Raw genomic sequence first — 19,349 nt, 5'->3', positions numbered from 1 at the left:
TCCCGAGATCCGGTTGGTTCAACTTCAATCACCCCAAACCAGCTTTGCTATTAGCGTGATTCTGTCACCCTCGTAACTTACACGTCATCTTAAACGTCATTCCTTATTTATCTCTATTATCTGTTTATCTGTTAGAGTATATTTGAAATTTAAGAATTTAAGTTATAGTTGAACAGTTAAAGATTATATCATTTATTTATAGTTGAAGACTATATCATATAGTTACGAGTAATGCTACATGTCACCCCCTTGTTTTTCTTGTGTCCCTCCAAAATTAATGTGGCTCTTAAAATCACCATTAGATTAAATTCAATAGTGACCTATCATAAATTCAATGGTAATTTTAAGAGCCACATCAATTTTGGGATGACACAAAAAGAACATGGGGGTGGCATGTAGCATTACTATATAGTCACAGTTAAAGATTAGAGACATGTTACATATACATATTTTGTATATCTTTCATATATATTGGATCCAATGGTTAATTTATAAAAGTGATGTACGGGAAATGTATAATAGATGTAAAAAAAAATCATTTCTCTAAAGGTTATATCATCTACCTATAGTTGAAGTCTATCACTTATCTACAGTTGTAAACTATCGTATAGTTATATTTGAAAATTGTGATCTAACTATAGTTGAAGTTTATCACCTAACTACAGTTAAAGACTATTATTTAGTTGTAGTTAAAAACAATTTGTATTATTCTCATCTACCTTAATTCTTCTATAAATAAGAGCATGTTATATTATAAATATTACAAAAAAAAATAAAAGTAAAATGTAGATCTTTGAGCTTTATCAGCCTAAACCAACCGGTACTTAAAAAGGTGGTTGAACCAACTCTAATTTTTTTGACCATTGGGATGAGTAGTCCATTCGTAAACAATCCAGATTAAAATTCCTGTTGAATAAAAAGTGGAAAAAATTATTCTTTGGGTAGAAATCGATAATATCTAACACAAATTGTTCATTTCTGCTTTGGTTTATACAATAAAAAACTATGTAAACATCTCACGTACGTGTGTGTTCTTAAGCACTTTAGGGTCCTTAAGCAGTTCTTTAGGCCATGAAGCAATGAAAAGGGGAATATTTATTTATTTATTTATTTTTGTTGAAGAAAAGGGGAATATTTGAGATGTGTGGCCGGCACCCGATGGAGACCCGTTTCAAAGCAAGTCATGACCATGATTTATTTTGCCCCAAAAAAAAACTGACCTATGTTTTATTTATTTTTAAATAAAAAAAGGTGTAGAAATATAGGCTATATATATAGCATCAGGAAAGATATTGGAAGCAACCTACTTGTACAGTATACTCGTAAGAATATATATATATATATATATATCGGGTATGTTGTCCTCTTTTTAGCACAAGCATGAAAGCATATGATCAACCTTTTTTATTTTATATTTCATGAAAAGGGCTTTCCACCTTTACAATTTGGCATGGACCGCTTTGTCTTGCTAATTGAGTCTCTCGCTTGTGATATAGACACCTAGCTAGAGTCCTTTGTTAATTTTTTTATTTTATTTTATTTATAAATAAAAATATTAATAAATAATTCAAACAAAAAATACACTTAAAAATACAATACAGTTTTCACATTTCCCTCTTCCTTCCATTTATCTGCTTAGATTGAATGCATATAATTTGTGTGTGTGTGTGTGTGTGTGTGTGTGTGTTTTTTTTTTAATTATTATGTATGTGCTGCAAATTAAGAACAAATTTCTCTACTAAATTGAGTTAAAGTATTAAAAATATAAGTAAAAATTACATACATTTTGAACACGTACACGTCGGTTTAACATATTGAACCAATTTAGTAGAAAGAGTAAGTTTGTGCACAAATGAATTCATTATTGTATATTATTGTATTAGAGAAAGAGGAAAAGTGGAAAACAATGGTTTATTGGTGAAAATAGCGATTCTCTTTTATGTAATCATTGAAACATTTGACAGTTACAGAGAAATTTGAAAAAGAAAAAGAAAAGAAAAGATAAAAAAAAAGAAAAAGAAAAAAAGAAAGGATAAATATGCTTTGGTCTTGTCAACTAACAACTATTTTTATTTATCCCAATAATTAATAAGTATGACACTTAGATTTATCAAACTACAATTTTATTGCAATTAAGCTGCTCCGTTAGGATTAACCGTTAGAGTAGATAAAAAAATTATATTTGATCAAATTCTTTCAAAACTACCATCATTTTACCCGGGGTGGCTAGCGGCCACCCCTACCTTGATTTTGGATAGCCGAATCACCCCACCACCAAAATCAAGGTCGTTTTTTTTTTATTTTTTTTTTATTTTTAACTTTCATTTTTTAAATTCTTTATTATTATTATTTTAGTTTTAATTCAAAATTATTTTATTGTTTTGGTTTTTAAGATCCAAACAGACAGCAGCCTCTTAACGGAATGCCTTAAATACAATAAATTGATAGTTTGATGAGTCTAAGTATTAGACTTGTCAATTCGTGAGGCTTTATAAAAAATGACTGTTAATTAATGGGCTAAATAATGTTTTAAAAAAAAAATTGTGGTACGGGACCGAATTAATATCATCTTGACATGTCCACGCAGGAGAGGAGATAGAGGAAATTCAAACTAGTGACCTCCACTTCATGACACATGATTTCTAACCAATTTTATATATATATATATAGTTTGCAAGAAAACGATATACGGGACCATTTTGAAGGTTTGAGGAGAAACACTCTCATAAACACAAATACAAATATAAAATGAAACAGATTTTTATTTCAAATGCATGTGTCGCTTAAATATATATATATTTTTTTTTTGACAAAGCCGCACCACTCGAGAACCCATGCTGACATAAGCAATTTAACCAAAAATGGGCATCGGAACTAGGACTGAAAAGCCGGTTACGGTTACCGGTTTTTGGACAAAACCGGCAACCGTAACCGGCTAGGCGGTTAGCAAAATTTGCTAACCGCCTCCGCCAACCGCCTAGGCGATTGGCGGTTATAACCGCCAACCGGTAACCGGGAACCGTTCAAAGCCACAAAAATCGCCGAACAGGACCAAAACCAACCAAAACCACACCAACCGGAACAACATTTGAGCCGCCACCAATCCGAGCTGTTGAACCAGAATCGCACGAACAGGAACCAAAACCACCGCACAGAGCCGTCGAATCGGACCCACCGAAACAGAACTCAGAGTATGCCGACAGCTCAGGACCACCGAACAGCACCGAGATCAACCGAACCAGAACCACCGAACAAGTCGCTCCACCGGTACTGGGCTGAGAAAATCAAAACCCCAACCCCAACCCCATAACCCACTGTGAATGCTCTAATTTACCTTGTCTTAGCAGAGGGTTAGGAAATCTAGTAAAAGTTGGGGAAAAAGATTATGATTCTGGCTAACACGTTGGGGTATTCTGTATTCTATAGCAGAGGAAGAGAGAGAGAGAGAGAGAGAGTAGTACCAAATCGGGAGCGTGGGCGTGTTAGAGCTGGAGCGTGGCGTGCAGAGGGAAAGTGAAGTGAAAGGGAAGAGAGTTTGTGAATGCAAAGATGCAGAGAACGCGAGAGAGCGAGACGAGAGAGACCACTGAGAGTCTGAGACAGTGAGACGGCGGCGCGAGAGAGCGAGACGAGAGTCGGGAGAAAGGAGAGAGGAGAAAGGAGAAAGGAGAGTAGGGTTAAGCTTAGGCTGAATGAAACGGCGCCGTTTTATATATAAAAATTTAAAAAATATATATATATATATAATAGGAAAGCCGGTTACCGGTTATAACCGGTAATCGGCTTTCTTAAAACCGGTAACCGCCTTTTTAAGGCGGTTACCGGTTACCGGTTTTTAGACGGTTTCAACGGTTATCCGGTTATCCGGTTAACGGTTATGGGCGGTTAGCGGTTAGCGGGCGGTTATTGCGGGCGGTTATTTTCACCCCTAATCGGAACCTTCCTCCTAACCGCAAGATGGTTGGCAATGTCTAATGCAAGAGAATGCCCTCAATAGACAATATCACGAAAAGATCAAGTGGAGTAGCCATTTTAGGGATTTGATTCTTGTACAACATCAATACAATAACTGCACAACAACCCCTCACATGAGGGTGGGCCCCAGTATGTGGTACCCACCCTCATGTGAGGGATTGTTGTACAGTTGTTGTATTGGTGTTGTAAATCTAACATTTTCACCATTTTATTAACTCAAAATGTGGTAGAAAAGCTTGAATATAAGAATTTAATTAGTAATTTTGTATCTCAAAATTGAAAACAAGGATTTTTTTATTTTTAAATAGAATATATAAATCAAAAAACATGTCTGTCTCACTTAAATTTGCTTCAAATCAATCGAGCGGACCCTAGCTGCACTGACGAAGCCAACCACCACGAAGTGCAGCGTTTCAAAGCATCCCCAGTGCAACTGCAATGGCACCGCAACTGGTAGTGGGTATAAGATTTTTTGGGAGTTTCGGTTTGTGAAGGAAAATAAAATAATTCTAAACATATGAATTTGTTAATAAAAAAATTGGCGTGGAAATCAAGTTCCTTAACTGTTGATGTGGCAGGATATATCCACGTAGGATGCCACTTGCAACTGATGATGACATGGCAAATCTCACCAGAAAGCTGCTAATTCCGCGTAAAACTGTTGGGACGGTGGGTCTAGGAGCATCTTTCTTCCGTAGCCAAATTGGAAAACAAGTTACACCCGCGTCCGCAGGGTGGACTTGGCTTGTTCGCCAATCCACCTCCAAACCTATATATAATATTAATAGAATACAGGGCCACCTCTAAATTTTCCTTCCTCAAATTGCTTTAATTTCCTTCTGCAACGGAAAAGAATTCACAGCGACAGAGAAAGAGAAAAGAAAACCGATCCAGAGAAAGACATGGGAGGAGGAACAGAAGCTTTCCCAGATTTGGGTCAACACTGCCAACACCCTGATTGCCATCAACTCGATTTTCTCCCTTTCAAATGCGACGGTTGCCGAAAGGTACATACCTTCATTCATATCGATCAGCCTCTTTTTTCTTTTTTATAAAATTTTCGCCTTTTAAATTCCATGTTCAATAATATGTAGAACCATATTTCTCTAAATTCGCAGGTGTTTTGTTCAGAGCATAGATCGTATAGGACCCACGAGTGTCCGAAATCTGACCACAACAGTAGAAAGGTCGTTGTTTGTGAGGCTTGCTCGATGTCGATTGAGGTTACCGGACGGGATGGGGAGGGCGAGAAGAAGATGTTGGAGAGGCATGAGAGGTCTGGGAACTGTGACCCCAAAAAGAAGAAGAAACCCACGTGCCCGGTTGGGCGGTGCAAGGAGATATTGACGTTTTCGAATACGAGTACGTGCAAGACTTGCCAGCTGAAGGTGTGCTTGAAGCATAGGTTCCCGGCCGACCATGCGTGCAGACAGGCACAGGCGTGTAAGGGGTCGTGGAATGACAAGTTTTTGGCTGCTTTGGCTTCGAGGAATGGGAGGGATTGTTCCAAGAATGGACGTGGCTCTGCGTCTCCTTCGAGTACCTCTTCATCCGTTAAAGCATATTGAGGGAGACTGATGAGAGATTGCGCATGTTTTCGTTGTACAACTCATTACTGTTGAAATATTCTCTGATATTCTTGGTAATTGCTTGTCTGCGTTGAATAATCCTAGTTAACTTTCCAACCCGAGAAGCTAATCTAGCATCACATTCACTCCCAATTTTTGCATATATGTTGCTGTTACATCATAAACAATACGCTCTCAATTGTTTACACAACCCCAAACTCGAAACGAGTCTAATACAAAATTAGTAAGGTAAGCTTAAAGAGTTTTATCCATTTAATTAAATGAGTTAAAATAGAATTGACTTATACAATTTTATGTCCATATCTTGATACAACCCAAACTCTACACACGATATAAGGAATGATAATTTTTTATACGACTTGTGAACCTGACAAAATTAGCAGAGTTATGATTAAAGAGTTTAACTTATTAAATTAAATAGATCGAATTATAGTTGATATATATAATTTTATACTCCTGCATCACTATAACCTGAACCTGACATGCCAAAACAAATTGCACCCCTAATAATCTAGTTGTATTGGACGACTCAAGTTCAAAGTCTTGACAATATTTGCTCACCGTGTTCCCTATCATTCTTGAAAAATAGCGTTCATACCGTAAACTACCGCACAAAAACACGGACCAGAGACTACATGTGATGAGTTAGAAGTACTGCACGAAAACATGGACTAGAGGCTACATGTGATGAGATAATAACAATTTTGTTCACTTCATGCTGCAAACATTCACCAGCGAACCCATTTTTTCCAGAAAATCATGCATGTGCAGCAGATATTATCATATTGACTTTCTCACCCATGCAATATCTTATAAACTATTGAATCTGTTCTCTTCCTTCCGAATAACCTACTCAGCAGCATGCACAACATAAAAGGGGAGTCCGAAATGACAATGCAGTTGGAGGAAGGCAAAGAGAACAAACAAGAGTACAGCAATGGATTTGTTGCAACATCTTACCGAGATTCAAACTAAATAGTTACATGTTTCACTAATGCAATCGTCTGTATCCTGTTACATACAAACTGGTGAAATCTATTTTTCCAAGCAAGTGAATTTCATTGGCTACAAAAGCAAACCTATCATATCTCAATCTCAAGAATAGATATACTCAATGTGCTTGTCAATATTTACCAAGTTATACGGTTACAGAAATAACAAATACTCTCCAATAACATTTGCAGTTATGGTTGTTGCTGTCTCGATCGGGGTAAGAGAGCAAGAAGAATCTTCTTCCTGGGTCCCTGTGTCAAGCAGCTTTTGTGAGAACAGATTAATTGATTTCCATTAGACATTTCATAAAATAGAGATGGTATGAAAATCAGTTCAAGGTGTTAGGCCAGTAAAAGGGCCGTTCAGCTGCTGCCAGTAGTCAATTTTTACACTCAGCTCTTCTTATTTCCATGCAAGTTATTGGGTTCACAGTAGACTGCAAGAAAGGTGAACATCATACAAAATAGTAGCGGTATCTTGCTTGTTATTCCAGAGCGACATTTGAAAAGAATAACAATTAGAAAGGAGAAGAATAAGGAAGTTATGATAACATAAATAAGCAACTCGGAACAGTTCAAGCCAGTAGCTTTTTAGATGCTTGATATTGTCTAGAAGTACAATACCCACATGATACTAACAAACGTAACTTTTACACAGCAAAACAATCTTAACAGAATTTCTAAAATTTTGTCAGAGTGAAATGACAGTACCATTGGTATCCCCATATCTTTGAGGTCCTTATCACCCATCTGCTTCAATGCAGTCATGTCCACCTATGGATCAGATAATTCAAGTATTAAGATGTTTGTTTGTGCATTTCCAAGGTTCATCATTCTGTACAGACTGATGTTCCCCATAGTATTTTCATTTTTCTTTGCTTAGAACATAGACCATTACCAAAGATCCTACTTGTTTTCTCAGAAATCATATCACATTGGCTTATAATTTTCATCCAGAATATGATGAAAATAAGGGAAGCAGAGACATTCCACCACAAGTCAATTTATTATTCTTCTTATTATTATATTGAAAGATTTGATAGAGGCTGCCAACTTACCTCTTCAGCTCGGAAAATAATGTTATATTTTCCTAAACCAAGTGATTGCAACAGGCCAGTAACAGTGAGAGGATTCTCAACCTGTAAAAATCCACTTGATAGAGATATATCATGAGTGCATGACCATAAATGAAATACAACCATTAATGTGGACAATTTCAAAAATATAAACCAGCTCCTCTGAAAATAAGATGAAGCAATGCAGCAGCAAAGAAAATCATACCATATGAGAACTTCTCTGTCCAATGTCACTCATTGAAGTGAGCTGTGTGAGTGGCTTAGAACTTTCAGGAGGACCTTTCACCATTAAAGATGTCGAGCTTGTTGGCCTATAAGCACCATTGTTGCTCAAAAACCATCCAGCTCTTGACGCATCAGCTGCCCTTGCTGATGGTACTTGGCGCAGATCCTCAAAATTTCTTGGTGGTGAGAGCCCCCTAGAAGCTTTCAACTGAGATCTTTCTGTGGGTTGCATTTTCCACGAAGGACTACCTGTTGGTTCAGACCTTTGATGCAGCATGTTACGACCTGCTGAAGGCTGGATGGTTTTTGACAGCTTTTTGCGCCGGTCCATCTTCCTGCGCTCTTCAACAGCCCTCTGAATTAGCTTTTTGCGCATCAGTTTCAATCGGAGATCGTGTCGACTAATCTGCGAATCTTTGCTCATATCAGGGTATCATAGTCAGGTCAAAGAAATCATATAAAGACAAAGGTATAAGAAAGAAAAACTTATATACACACAAGATTGGTTGTCGCCATGTATTCCATTACCACCCCAACTCCGATTAATACCATCTCCTCGCTGCCTGTAAAAGGGATACCACCCATCAATGTAAAACTATAAACAAATTTTCTGATGACTGAATCAAAAACATAGATATCTAAACCTCCAAATGCCACGAACAAAACCATGAGCCCTGTTTAATATGTAATTAGGCTTCTAGTATACCCCACATCCACTTCGGTTTATAAGAAAAGGTGGAAAAAGGAAGGAATTAAAATGTATAATTTCTTTTGTACCTAATTAAAAGAAAACGCTGCACTAGACTATTTTTACCCCGGTGGTTAGGTTTTCATGACTGTATAAGACTGCTAGTTAAATCACTGGCGGTAGCACTAAGGGTGCTTTATGCAGGATGAAGTCCAATGAATTCCAAGACTGACCCCGGCTTAACTAGGTTGATTTCATTTGAGGAAACCAAATGACAATTTATCCTAAGATTCAAAGTCCTATTTCTTCTCATTCCCACTAATTTTGCAGTAGCCAAACAAAGCATCAAGCTTCTCCTATTTTCCCTATACAATTATGAGATGTATTTTGAATGTCTCAAGAGCCTATGCAGCCCTCGCATAATGGTAAACTAAAAACCTTCATTTACTGCAAAATCTCTAAAACCACCAACCTAGAAAACTAAGCCAAACCACACTAAAATCAGTTTAATTCACAAGGAAACAGAACAACACGCACCGCTTGTTTGTAAACAACGAACTATCAGCAGCACCCCCTACTCTCTCTCTTCTAAACCGTTTGCTTCCTGTCGCTGCCTTAGTATCAGTCTGTGGATGCACATAGTCTGAAACCCTTCCTCCCCTATTTACCACCTGCAAAAACATTGAATCCCACAAACTCACTCACACAAACATTCAACCAAAAGCGTACACACCCACACACAGAGAAAAGCACATACAATAAATTAAACTCAGTTTAATAAACAAAAGCAGAGGTCACTTCTCCAAAAACCCTAACCCGAAAACTCATCAATCAATTCAAGTACACTCAAAAATAGGTATGCAGAGTAGAATCACACGACAAGCTTGAAGTTATAATCACCAGAATAACCCTAAAACTTAGTTTGTAAAACCCTAATACTCTAATAAAGTTGTTTTTTTTTTTTTAAAAAAAAAAGTTTCCCTTTCTTTTTTCCCAAAGATTCCAAGCAACCAAACAGTCAGTAATCCATCTAACAAGCTTAAGAAAAAAGAAAAGGAAACAGACAAATACATATGCATATTGTACATACATATATACGTGCATATACGTACCTGACCAGTGCGACCGAGGGTGATGGTGACACGTGGCTTCGCCATTTTCCGAGAGCGAAAACAATGGACCTTCAGAGAGATTTAGGAGAGTCCCATCTTACGATATATCACCTATTGGAAGGGAAATCGAGTCGACGAGATCAATCAATGTTCTGAAAATGATTCGAAACCCATTTGTTAAATTTTCAGGAAGTAAGAAGAAGAAGGGAAAAGAAGAGGGCAATGGGAGGAGGGTGCGGGGTGATGTTCAACTGGTCAAGTCAACATACTGGGCCGGGCTTGGAGGTTCTCACATCAAAAGCCCACTTCAGACCCGAAATGAATAGATAAATTAATTAAAATAATGTGACTAAAGCAATGCTAAAGAGTAAAGAGTAAATACACTAGAGTAATGTACACTCGCTACTCTCATCTCACTTCTATTTTATTCATTCGGCTGATGTAGTAATGTTTACTAATTTAGATTTTTTTTTTTTTTTTATTTTTTTTATTTTTTTTTTTTTTTAAAAAAAAAAACCAGAGCTGATTCAAAGGCTAATGTGACAATATCTATCAATTTAGTAAAATAAGAATAAAATAAAAGGGTAATATAACTTACCTTTTAAAAAAAAAAGAGCTTGTCCATTTGATGTGCAATAACTATGAGAATTTTATGGCCAAAACCGTTATGGTAAAAAAGGTAGGTTAATTATCATTCTATGCTTATAGAACAAGAGCTTTTTTCTTCTTCTTATTCTGCCTCCTCTTTTTCTTTTTTTCTTTCTTCTTCTTGTTCTTTTTTTTTCTATTTTTTTTTTCTTGATGAGCAATACGAGAGATAAGGAGAGGGAATAAAGTGATAGGTTTGTACACACAGAATAACTTATCTCTACAGTGGTGTCTACAGTGGTGGTACTACTAAAATGTATAATTCCATCAAGTGTGTTATTTCTACGTTGAAGTGTACATTAAGGTGATCTAAAAAAAATTATTAGCCTAATTTCATAGTGTTATTAGGAATAGAATATTTATGGAATCCCCACGAATAGACCTTGGGACAAATGTAAAGCTAAGCAAATTGCTTATACTTTAAGAACAACCTTTCGTGTGGGTCGGAACTTACCTGACAAGAAATTTCGCTACCTTAAAACTGTTATAGTTACAGCCGTCGTTCACCCATGCTTCGGTCATTAGCTCCCCTGTCATCAGGTTACCAACTTCTTATTATAATGACTAAAATATGGGCTTCCACGTAATAATTCACATGACATTTATCATGTTTATAAACTAACATGGATAGCTACATGGCACTTATATTAGCCACTAAAATATAAGTTCTCACATGACGATCCATGATATACTTATTTCCATAAAATATAGACTATTATGTAAATTTGTAATAAGATTATAAAGTAGTAGTAGCCAAAATTTGCTAACTTCATAAATTCTTGATTTAGAAAGTAATTAACTTCATCAATCTCTTTGGGTTGGTGATTAGTTGCGTGTTTTGTCATCCCGAGAACAGAGGTCGAAAGGTCAGTAAAGAAAGAGAAATGCTAGTTTGTACTTTGTATTCTATTGTTCTTCTTCCATCTTTCTTTAGCCAATGTTGAAATATCAATTCACTATTAATTTTTTTTTTTTCCTTTTTAATTAAGATTGATCTAGAGATGGATTTGCAATCCCATTTCAGCAAAGAAGAATAGGAGAAGGAAAAAAGAATGAAATATAACACATCTAGTAAAGAAAAGGGAACGAAAAAAAAAAAGATTAAAACTTCTTCATTTCAATAGTTACCTCTTGACAACCGTGTACTAATGGAAGTCCTTTTCTTTTTTCTTTGTTCTTTTTTCCTTTTCCTTTCCTTAGACGTGTACTAATGAAAGTCAATGTCATAAGAATAGACTAATAGTAAACGAAAAACGTCCAAGAACCGAAAGGAAAAGCACTCTATTGTTTGGCATGGACCCAGCTATTTCTTATCTTGGGGATGCTCATTAAGCAGTTACTTCGTTGGTGGGGTTGATGCTAATGCGTGGAGCTCGGGGCCCCCAGCGTTTACTAAAAGTTTCAACCACTGCCAGCGCCTTTTCTTCCTCCTTTTTTTCTTGATCTCTTCCTTTTTTAGTGCAAGAATTGGGGGGGGGGGCGGTTATGGATGTAGGGAAACATGTGTGGCATTGAAAACTACAGAGAAGCATCCTAATAAAAAAGGAAAGCCAGACATGTCACCTGATTAGCATATAAATATACATACAATGATGATTATTTTTTTCATTTTCTGCCAAATACAAGTGATTGCTGCTGTTTAAGCAAGTAATTATGATACTCCACATCCTGTTACATATTTGCTGTTGCTTCTCTGATCTCATCCAAGGAGATGACCTGCAAACGGCAAGACAATGTTGGGTTTGTATTAGAGAAGAAACAAAATTCTAATTAGAGCATGAATAATTATAAATGCACTGAATGGAAGAACTTCAGTAGTTGTAGTTGTAGTTGCTGAATGATAATTATGCAGCAAAAGAACATGAACAGTGTTTGTGATTGTGTTTGTGCGTGAATATCTATAGACTCTATAAAGTCTTCTTCATTCTGAAAATTTTCATGCCAATCCAGCATCATAAACAAACTTCAACGTGTGAAGTCCAACTTAAGAAAAGCCACTTAATATCTTGCTCCTATTGATATAATGAGAACCAAATCAAAGTAAATCTGGTGAACCAAAAAATGGGGTAAATAATTACCTGTTCCTTGCCAGCAAAATCATTGTCGGGAGTGAGAAAGAGCATGCAGTGGCACTCCTTCCTGACAAGGGCAATCTTTTTTAAATTCAAATACCAGATTTACACACACACACACACACACATAGATATATATATATAATCAGTTGAAGCAAATGATGATCTGCAATAGCTTGCAAGTTCACATGTTAGAGATTTAGATGAGTTGATGAGCTTACAATTCTCAAGCCACGTTCAAGAAAAAGTAACTTCTATCTTTTAATAGCATTATATCTTACCGTTAGTTAAATCCATTCTTGAGATTTCAGAATGCAAGTTTTCAAGCAGTCATCTAATTCCTTGAAAAGACATATTATAGCAGACCAATATCAGGTTCAAAATGTTTATGAACTCTCTATGGAGCAGCCATGGCTTAGACATAAGATATATTAGCATATATATAAATCTCGATTCTGTCAAAATTCATATGGTTTAAGCTGACTTTATCTTTCTGACAAACAGATCAAGAAAGTCTGATACATGTTGCCACCCACATCCCAAACTAGGACAGCAAATGAGTTGCTTTCATTTGCTGTAAGTAGTCAACAAGAAGATTTTTTTGACTTGAAACTTTTTTCGCTTCCTCTCAGGTAAGCCTCCAAGCTAAAAATTTACTGTGCCCAACAATACTAATGACTAAAACCTTCCACTGGCTATGAGCTGCTACTAATTCCAACTAACCTGCTATGGGAATTCAAATTAAATCAACAATATCTTCTACAAACTCTTCTTATGACATATACGCTGTCTCACTATTAAATCCAAGTCTACATCTTGTAGGCGAATTGGCCAAGATTATCTTCCTTTGCTAGCCCAACTGACATTTAGACTACAAGTGAATTAATGTGTTTTTGGCACGAAAGGAGATCACCAAGCCAACTATTTGTTATACCATTATGCAACTAGAGAGCTACCTCTAACTCCATGCAGTTGCATTTCTATAGATCTAATCATGTCTTGCCTTATTCATCCTTGTAGCTAGACTAACCCAAACTCCATGCCGTAGGGTCAGAGACTTTGACCCAACCTAAGGTGAACCTTCTGTACCATTAAATGCACTTATTCTTCTCTATCGGTTCTCACACTTTACAATATCCTGAATAAAGTTAGTTTGCACGTGCATGAATGTGTGCATGTCAATATACATAAACAGTATCAATTTCTTTTCTTAACCCAAAAATCCCATGATATGGTTTCTTTTAGACAAAAAAAGAACGCAGGGAAAAAAAAAATCTACTTCTCTTGGAACCATATCATTATTTAATTTTCATGTCATCACTGACCGAAAGTTTAAAAGTACAGCTCCCGAGTGAACTGCAACAGCTAATTCAATTTCAAAATTCCAATGAAGAAAATATTCAAATATATCGCCATAAATTCGATGCCAGCCCATCAATCTCTTTTATTGCATAACAAGCACAGTCAAAACATTGTAAAGAGTGATTTTGATTTCCTCATTGGAAGTTTAGCAACAGCAAGCAATCATCCTTGAAAAACACAGGAAGTTTACCTTTGCTTTCATCAATCTTATGCTCATAAGGATTACAACTATGTTAAAATCCAAATCTACAACGTACAAAATAATTGTGTGTCTCAGTTTGTTGCATATTATTTTAAAATAATAACAATAATCTACCTTTCTCTCATAGGAACGCATGGACAGTTCCAGAAACCCTGCCCAGCCTCGGCAGCTTTGTCATCATAATGCCTGAAACATAATAGGCTCATACTTGGATTATGACATGAATGAATATAAACTAATATTGAACTTATGAAACAGTTAGGAGTTCCACTGGACACATTGGACAAAGAGAAGAAGATTTGGAAAAGAACAAGAATAAAAAAGAGCAAATATTTACCGACAAGGGCAAAGTGGTGCCCCCAATGAATCTTTGTGGTCAGCCAAGCCCTGTTTAAATTTGAAGATAAGTTTCTTTTGCATATATTACATCAAACTGACGTTCAAAAAATTAACATAAAAGGTAGACTCAATGGAAAGACTGAAACAAAGAATAGGTAACAAATAGCGAGGTGAGTTTAATTTAAAAAATCAGATTGGAAAAGGCATGCATCATATGCATTCTTATCAAGCACAAATCTAACTATTTCACCATCCACCAAAACAGATCACAACAAGTCTTCACAATTTAGATCAATCTTATTGTTCAATGGAAGTCAATTTCTAGATTTTGCAGAAAATCTACATTGACAGGGAACAAACAATTGCAGGGATAGGGTGTTGAAGGAAGCTTTTCCTGTTCTGTTTGGTATTGCTCGGATGAAGGATGCTTCTGTTGTGGATAATATGGAGGTTTTGGGCGGATCTATCCAATGGAATGTGAGCTTTGTTAGAGAGGCGCATGACTGGGAAGTGGGTGTATTTGCAGCTTTCTATCATGTGTTGCATTTAGCCACGGTGAGTAGAGATTGTGCTGATAGGCTTAGGTGGGTCCCTTCTAAGAAAGGGGTGTTCAAGGTGAAGTCCTATTTCAGCTCTTTGGCCGGTTGTGAGGGTAGTCATTTCCCTTGGAAGAGTGTGTGGAGGACTCAGGCTCCTCCGAGGGCGGCTTTCTTCGCGTGGTCGGCAGCCCTTGGAAAGATTCTTACAGCGGATAATCTCAAGAAGCGAAATATCATCATTGTGGATAGATGCTATTTGTGCAAAAGAGATGGGGAAACTGTAGACCACCTTCTTCTTCATTGTGATGTGGCTTCTACTTTGTGGAATCATGTCTTTTCTCGGTTTGGTCTGTCTTGGATTATGCCTAGGAGAGTTGTTGATTTATTTGCTTGTTGGTGGAAGGCAGGTAGGTCAAGGAGTGCTGTAGTTTGGAAGATGGTGCCTATTTGCATTCTTTGGTGTGTTTGGAAGGAGAGAAATATTAGGTGTTTTGAAGACTTGGAGAATTCCATGGAGGATATTGTTGCTTCGTTTTTTCTTATGTTGTATCTTTGAACGGAGGCTTTTTTGTCACCCGTGTCTATTAGTTTCTCTGATTTTCTTGTTCGTTTTTCTTTGCCTTCTTAGGTGTTTATTTGTGTATACTTCCAGTGTACTTAGAGGGGCGCCTTACGCTTTTTATAAAATTTCATTTACTTATCAAAAAAAACAATTGCACTCCAAATAGAACAAGAAGTTGTCACTCCATCTTCCATTTAACAGAAATGAAGTGATTGATACAAATTCCTACAAATCATTTTACAGACACGTATGCGCGCACACACACATTCATCACTTGAAATGCCTTTATCCCATAAAGTGAAATTCCTAGTTGAGCTAGACCATTCAACTGATAGGCCGGAGCAAAATAGAAGAATTTGAGCTATTCATCATATCTCTGATGTTTCATGGTAGTATAAACTGGTGTAATTATGTGGCTTAGGTTCAAACCCTTCTATTTCACATGCTAATCTGATAGTAGTTTTGCTGCATGGAGTACCCTTAATTTACTTTATTATTTGCTTCAAATTTTCCTTAAGGGAAATCAGTTGAGAGGGGGACCTCAAATGATCCAGTTAAGTTTAGATGGGAAGCGGCTTTACGTCACAAACTTGCTCTTTAGCACATGGGATCATCAATTTTATCCTGAAATTATGGAGAAAGGATCCCACAGGTTACAGATTGATATTGACACAGAGAAAGGTGGTCTGACAATAAACCCCAACTTTTTCGTGGATTTTTCAACTGAACCTGATGGTCCTTCCCTAGCCCATGAGATGAGAAGTCCTGGAGGTGACTGCACTTCAGATATATGGATTTGAGCAACTTGAATACTTTTTTTCTAGCACAAAAAGGCTAATCTTGCAAGATAGAATTATCTGTCCAACTTAAGTTGATTGTGATGACAGCATGTAAGGGCAACACAGTCTTTGATGGATGAAATAATATTTGTACTTCCACTCAATACATTGCCCAAAATTTGATCTGCTGTGAAAGCCAGCTTTGTTGTTCCCATCCACTTAACTAATTACAGCACCCTATGAATTATCATATCTAGTTATCAGTGTTGCAGGTTTGTAGCTTAATGATACTTCTTCTTTTACAGGCTCCCCCGAGGGCAGCTTTCTTCACTTGGTCTGCAGCTCTAGGCAGAATTCTTACCTTGGACAATCTCAGGAAGAAGCACATAATTATTGTTGATAGATGCTGTCTTTGCAAGCGGGATGGGGAATCAGTGGACCATATTCTTCTGCATTGTGATGTGGCCTCAGCTCTATGGAACAACATTTTCTCTCGCTTTGGTATTTCTTGGGTCATGCCTAGGAGTGTGCTTGACTTAGTTGCTTGTTGGTGGAAGTCTGGGAGATCTGGGAGCGCTACTTCTTGGAAGATGGTGCCTATTTGCCTTTTTTGGTGTATTTGGAGAGAAAGAAACCTTAGGTGTTTTGAGAACCTAGAGAGCTCCCTAGAGGAGGTGTTAGAGTTGTTCCTCCATACCTTGTATGTCTGGTCGATGGCTTATTTGTACCCATTATCAATCAGCTTTGCTGATTTTCTTGCTTCTTTTTCGCTTTCTAGTTAGGTGTTTCCTGTTGTATACTTCTAGTGTACGTAGGGGGCGCCTTACGCTTTCAATAAAACTACTATTCTTACTTATAAAAAAAAAATACTTCTTCTTTTACAGGTGAAGATCTGGGTTTATGAAAGCAGGATTTGTAAGGTCAAGTTTTATTCTGTCATTGGTTAGAAAAATGATTATTTGAAATACACCTGATTAAAAGAATCACTAATGGAACCATGCTCCCCCCCCCCGACCAAAAAAAAAAAACGATGGATAGCATTCCTATGGATCCGGTTATGATTTTTTTTTTTCTTTATAACAAGATCCTGTAACAATAGTCACTGGCATCTTATAGGGAACTTCCACAACAACTTAGGACATCATCTAGTAGAATAAAACCCACCCCTAAATCTTGGCTCTGCCCTGAGATTCGAGTAGGTAGGTAGGCAGCACAAACAGAATCTCTATTCTAAAAATCAGGAGACCAAATTGAACATGAAAGTAAACACAAAACTTGACACTTGATGACAATTGGTAAGACAATGACAGAAGTTGTTCTTCACTGAAAGAAAAACAAATAAAAATTCTTGGAACTACAAAACCTCCTTTAGTTATCAACGAGATATCATAATTCACAAGGCTAAGGAAAATCCTCATCTCGTAAATATATGCTGGCATTCATCAAACGCAATGTCTTATTCTACAGTCTTACATAAATCTTGTTCCTGTTCGCACTATTATTCAAACTGGGAAGTCCTTAAAATACATTCCGCTTTGCTGAATTCGACTCTCAAATGAAGTAACAAAAAAAAAAAAAAATCCAGATACTGATGAATAATGTCACACACATATGAGAAAATAAACACAGTTTCATTATCTATTAAGTCACCAATTTTTCCAAAAACTTAAGCTAATGGAAAATAGTGAATAGTGAATTTAATTATTTAAATAATTTTCGAATCCTCCCTTCACCTTCGGACTCAAACTCTCCACTTAATGAGTGTGACCCCATCCATGAAATATTTAACTGAAATAGGATAAATTACGGAAACAAGATTTCAACTCAGGATTTTTGGTATGATACTTATGTTAAATCACCGGTTGCCCCAAAACTTAAGCCAATAAAAGGTGAATTTAATTAAATAGTAAAACAATACCAATCATCATAATAATAGCATGGCAAATTCAATCCAGTGGCCACACATACCTTGATAACAACAGAAGTCACTCCCTTGTCGACACAGAAGTACGTCCCCGACTTCCGCGCATACTGCTCGGAGAACTTCCTCATTATCTCCACCGCCTTCTCCGAAGGTTCCACTGAAATAACCACCAATTCAAATTCACTTAACATTAACATTTTACTTTCCTTTTTTTTCCGTTTTCCATCAACAATTTAACATTGAAAACTTCTTGTGTTAAACATTACACTCTAAAAATCATATCTACTCTTATAATTGAATTAAATATCAATAAATAAGCTCGAAATTGAAGTGGAATTTTAATACAAGAACGTCAAATTAGTGTTTAATTAGATTCAAAGCATAGCAATTAGTTGAAGTAATTAATCAAGAAATTTTGAAAAAAATAAAATAAAAATGAGGCGGTATTGTTTACCTTGGGCTCGAACGACAAAACGGTGACGGGAGCGCCCGAGAGGGGACGTGAATGACGGAATGCCAATGGTGAAGGAGGAGGAGGCTTGAGCTTGAAGCGTCATGACGGCCTACGATTACTGCAACAACAAGAACAACTCTTGTCTGTGACCCAGCGAGAGCGAGAGAGAGAGAGAGAGAGGTCTGTGATTTATTTCCTTATTTGTTTTTTAAATATATAGCTTGTGTTTAATTTCGATTTATGATCTGGTTAAAGCAAGTGCCCGCCACTCGTTTGTGAATATCGGCCTAGGAATTACCCACACCACTCGGTGCGCTGAGTGGTGCGCTCTTTTGGGCCTTGGGCCCGTTTGAGGTGTACTTTGGTTTGTGATGCCACGTTTCGCATCTAATTTTTTTTACGAAAAATATCCTAACAATGAACCCAATCCTTAAAAGAGTCGAAAGTCTTGGGCCAATGGATAATTGCATAGGTGTCCGGATGTGATAAAGAGATATTTGACAAATTTAGCGGGGCAATCCGGGATCCGGCCGTATCAAATTATAAGTATACAATTAAATGGAATTAAAGCATCAGAACTGAAAATGTGTATCATTTTGAATTGAGTAATGTACGATGTATCACACTCATTTAATACCAACCGATATGCCGTGATTTAAGTTATTTTTTTTTAATATAAAAATTTATTTAAAACACGCCGCATCATTACACGAAAGAGAAGCAGCATTACTGTTTTGAATTTGACAATATGTAAGCTTGATTCTCAAATTTGGTGTTAAATATTACCTAGCTAATACAAGCCGATAGTGCA

At 36.8% G+C, this 19,349-nt stretch overlaps 3 protein-coding genes across 4 annotated transcripts; 1 reads left to right on the top strand and 2 right to left on the bottom strand.

The window, feature by feature from the left end:
* Positions 1–4,729: 4,729 nt before the first annotated feature.
* LOC133859790 (zinc finger AN1 domain-containing stress-associated protein 12) lies at positions 4,730–5,621 on the top strand. Its single transcript, XM_062295324.1, has 2 exons — positions 4,730–4,982; positions 5,094–5,621. Exons 1-2 carry the CDS (start codon positions 4,878–4,880, stop codon positions 5,541–5,543), a joined length of 555 nt encoding a protein of 184 aa, XP_062151308.1. The 5' UTR covers positions 4,730–4,877; the 3' UTR covers positions 5,544–5,621.
* An 873-nt stretch (positions 5,622–6,494) lies between these two features.
* On the bottom strand, positions 6,495–9,891 carry LOC133859789 (uncharacterized). 2 transcript variants are annotated; one of them, XM_062295322.1, is made up of 7 exons: positions 9,658–9,891; positions 9,083–9,216; positions 8,356–8,420; positions 7,838–8,271; positions 7,615–7,695; positions 7,268–7,330; positions 6,495–6,808 (listed from the first exon to the last, which is right to left on the bottom strand). In XM_062295322.1, exons 1-7 carry the CDS (start codon positions 9,700–9,702, stop codon positions 6,749–6,751), a joined length of 882 nt encoding a protein of 293 aa, XP_062151306.1. In that variant the 5' UTR covers positions 9,703–9,891; the 3' UTR covers positions 6,495–6,748. The 2 variants fall into 2 exon arrangements, with proteins under 2 accessions (XP_062151306.1, XP_062151307.1); XM_062295323.1 differs by lacking the exon at positions 6,495–6,808 and adding an exon at positions 6,836–6,993.
* Positions 9,892–11,839: 1,948 nt separating this feature from the next.
* Positions 11,840–18,752, bottom strand: LOC133859788 (ferredoxin-thioredoxin reductase catalytic chain, chloroplastic). The gene is made up of 6 exons (XM_062295321.1): positions 18,539–18,752; positions 18,129–18,241; positions 14,279–14,328; positions 14,056–14,127; positions 12,384–12,444; positions 11,840–12,021 (listed from the first exon to the last, which is right to left on the bottom strand). The coding sequence occupies exons 1-6, from the start codon at positions 18,639–18,641 to the stop codon at positions 11,977–11,979; spliced, it is 444 nt and encodes a 147-aa protein (XP_062151305.1). The 5' UTR covers positions 18,642–18,752; the 3' UTR covers positions 11,840–11,976.
* Positions 18,753–19,349: the final 597 nt, after the last annotated feature.

The sequence above is a fragment of the Alnus glutinosa genome, chromosome 2 (genome assembly GCF_958979055.1).
Source record: "Alnus glutinosa chromosome 2, dhAlnGlut1.1, whole genome shotgun sequence".
NCBI lineage: Eukaryota > Viridiplantae > Streptophyta > Magnoliopsida > Fagales > Betulaceae > Alnus > Alnus glutinosa.
This window is presented reverse-complemented; position numbering and strand designations above follow the sequence as displayed.

Coding starts and splice junctions, on each gene's coding strand:
- LOC133859790 (XM_062295324.1), top strand. CDS start 4,878: ATGGGAGGAGGAACAGAAGCTTTCCCAGATTTGGGTCAACACTGCCAA. Junction 4,983..5,093: donor AATGCGACGGTTGCCGAAAG/GTACATACCTTC, acceptor CTAAATTCGCAG/GTGTTTTGTTCAGAGCATAG.
- LOC133859788 (XM_062295321.1), bottom strand. CDS start 18,641: ATGACGCTTCAAGCTCAAGCCTCCTCCTCCTTCACCATTGGCATTCCG. Junction 18,242..18,538: donor TTTTGTCGTTCGAGCCCAAG/GTAAACAATACC, acceptor TGGTTATTTCAG/TGGAACCTTCGGAGAAGGCG. Junction 12,445..14,055: donor TGCGTTCCTATGAGAGAAAG/GTAGATTATTGT, acceptor TGCCCTTGTCAG/GAAGGAGTGCCACTGCATGC.
- LOC133859789 (XM_062295322.1), bottom strand. CDS start 9,702: ATGGCGAAGCCACGTGTCACCATCACCCTCGGTCGCACTGGTCAG. Junction 9,217..9,657: donor CCCTCGGTCGCACTGGTCAG/GTACGTATATGC, acceptor ATGTTTTTGCAG/GTGGTAAATAGGGGAGGAAG. Junction 7,696..7,837: donor GACAGAGAAGTTCTCATATG/GTATGATTTTCT, acceptor GGATTTTTACAG/GTTGAGAATCCTCTCACTGT.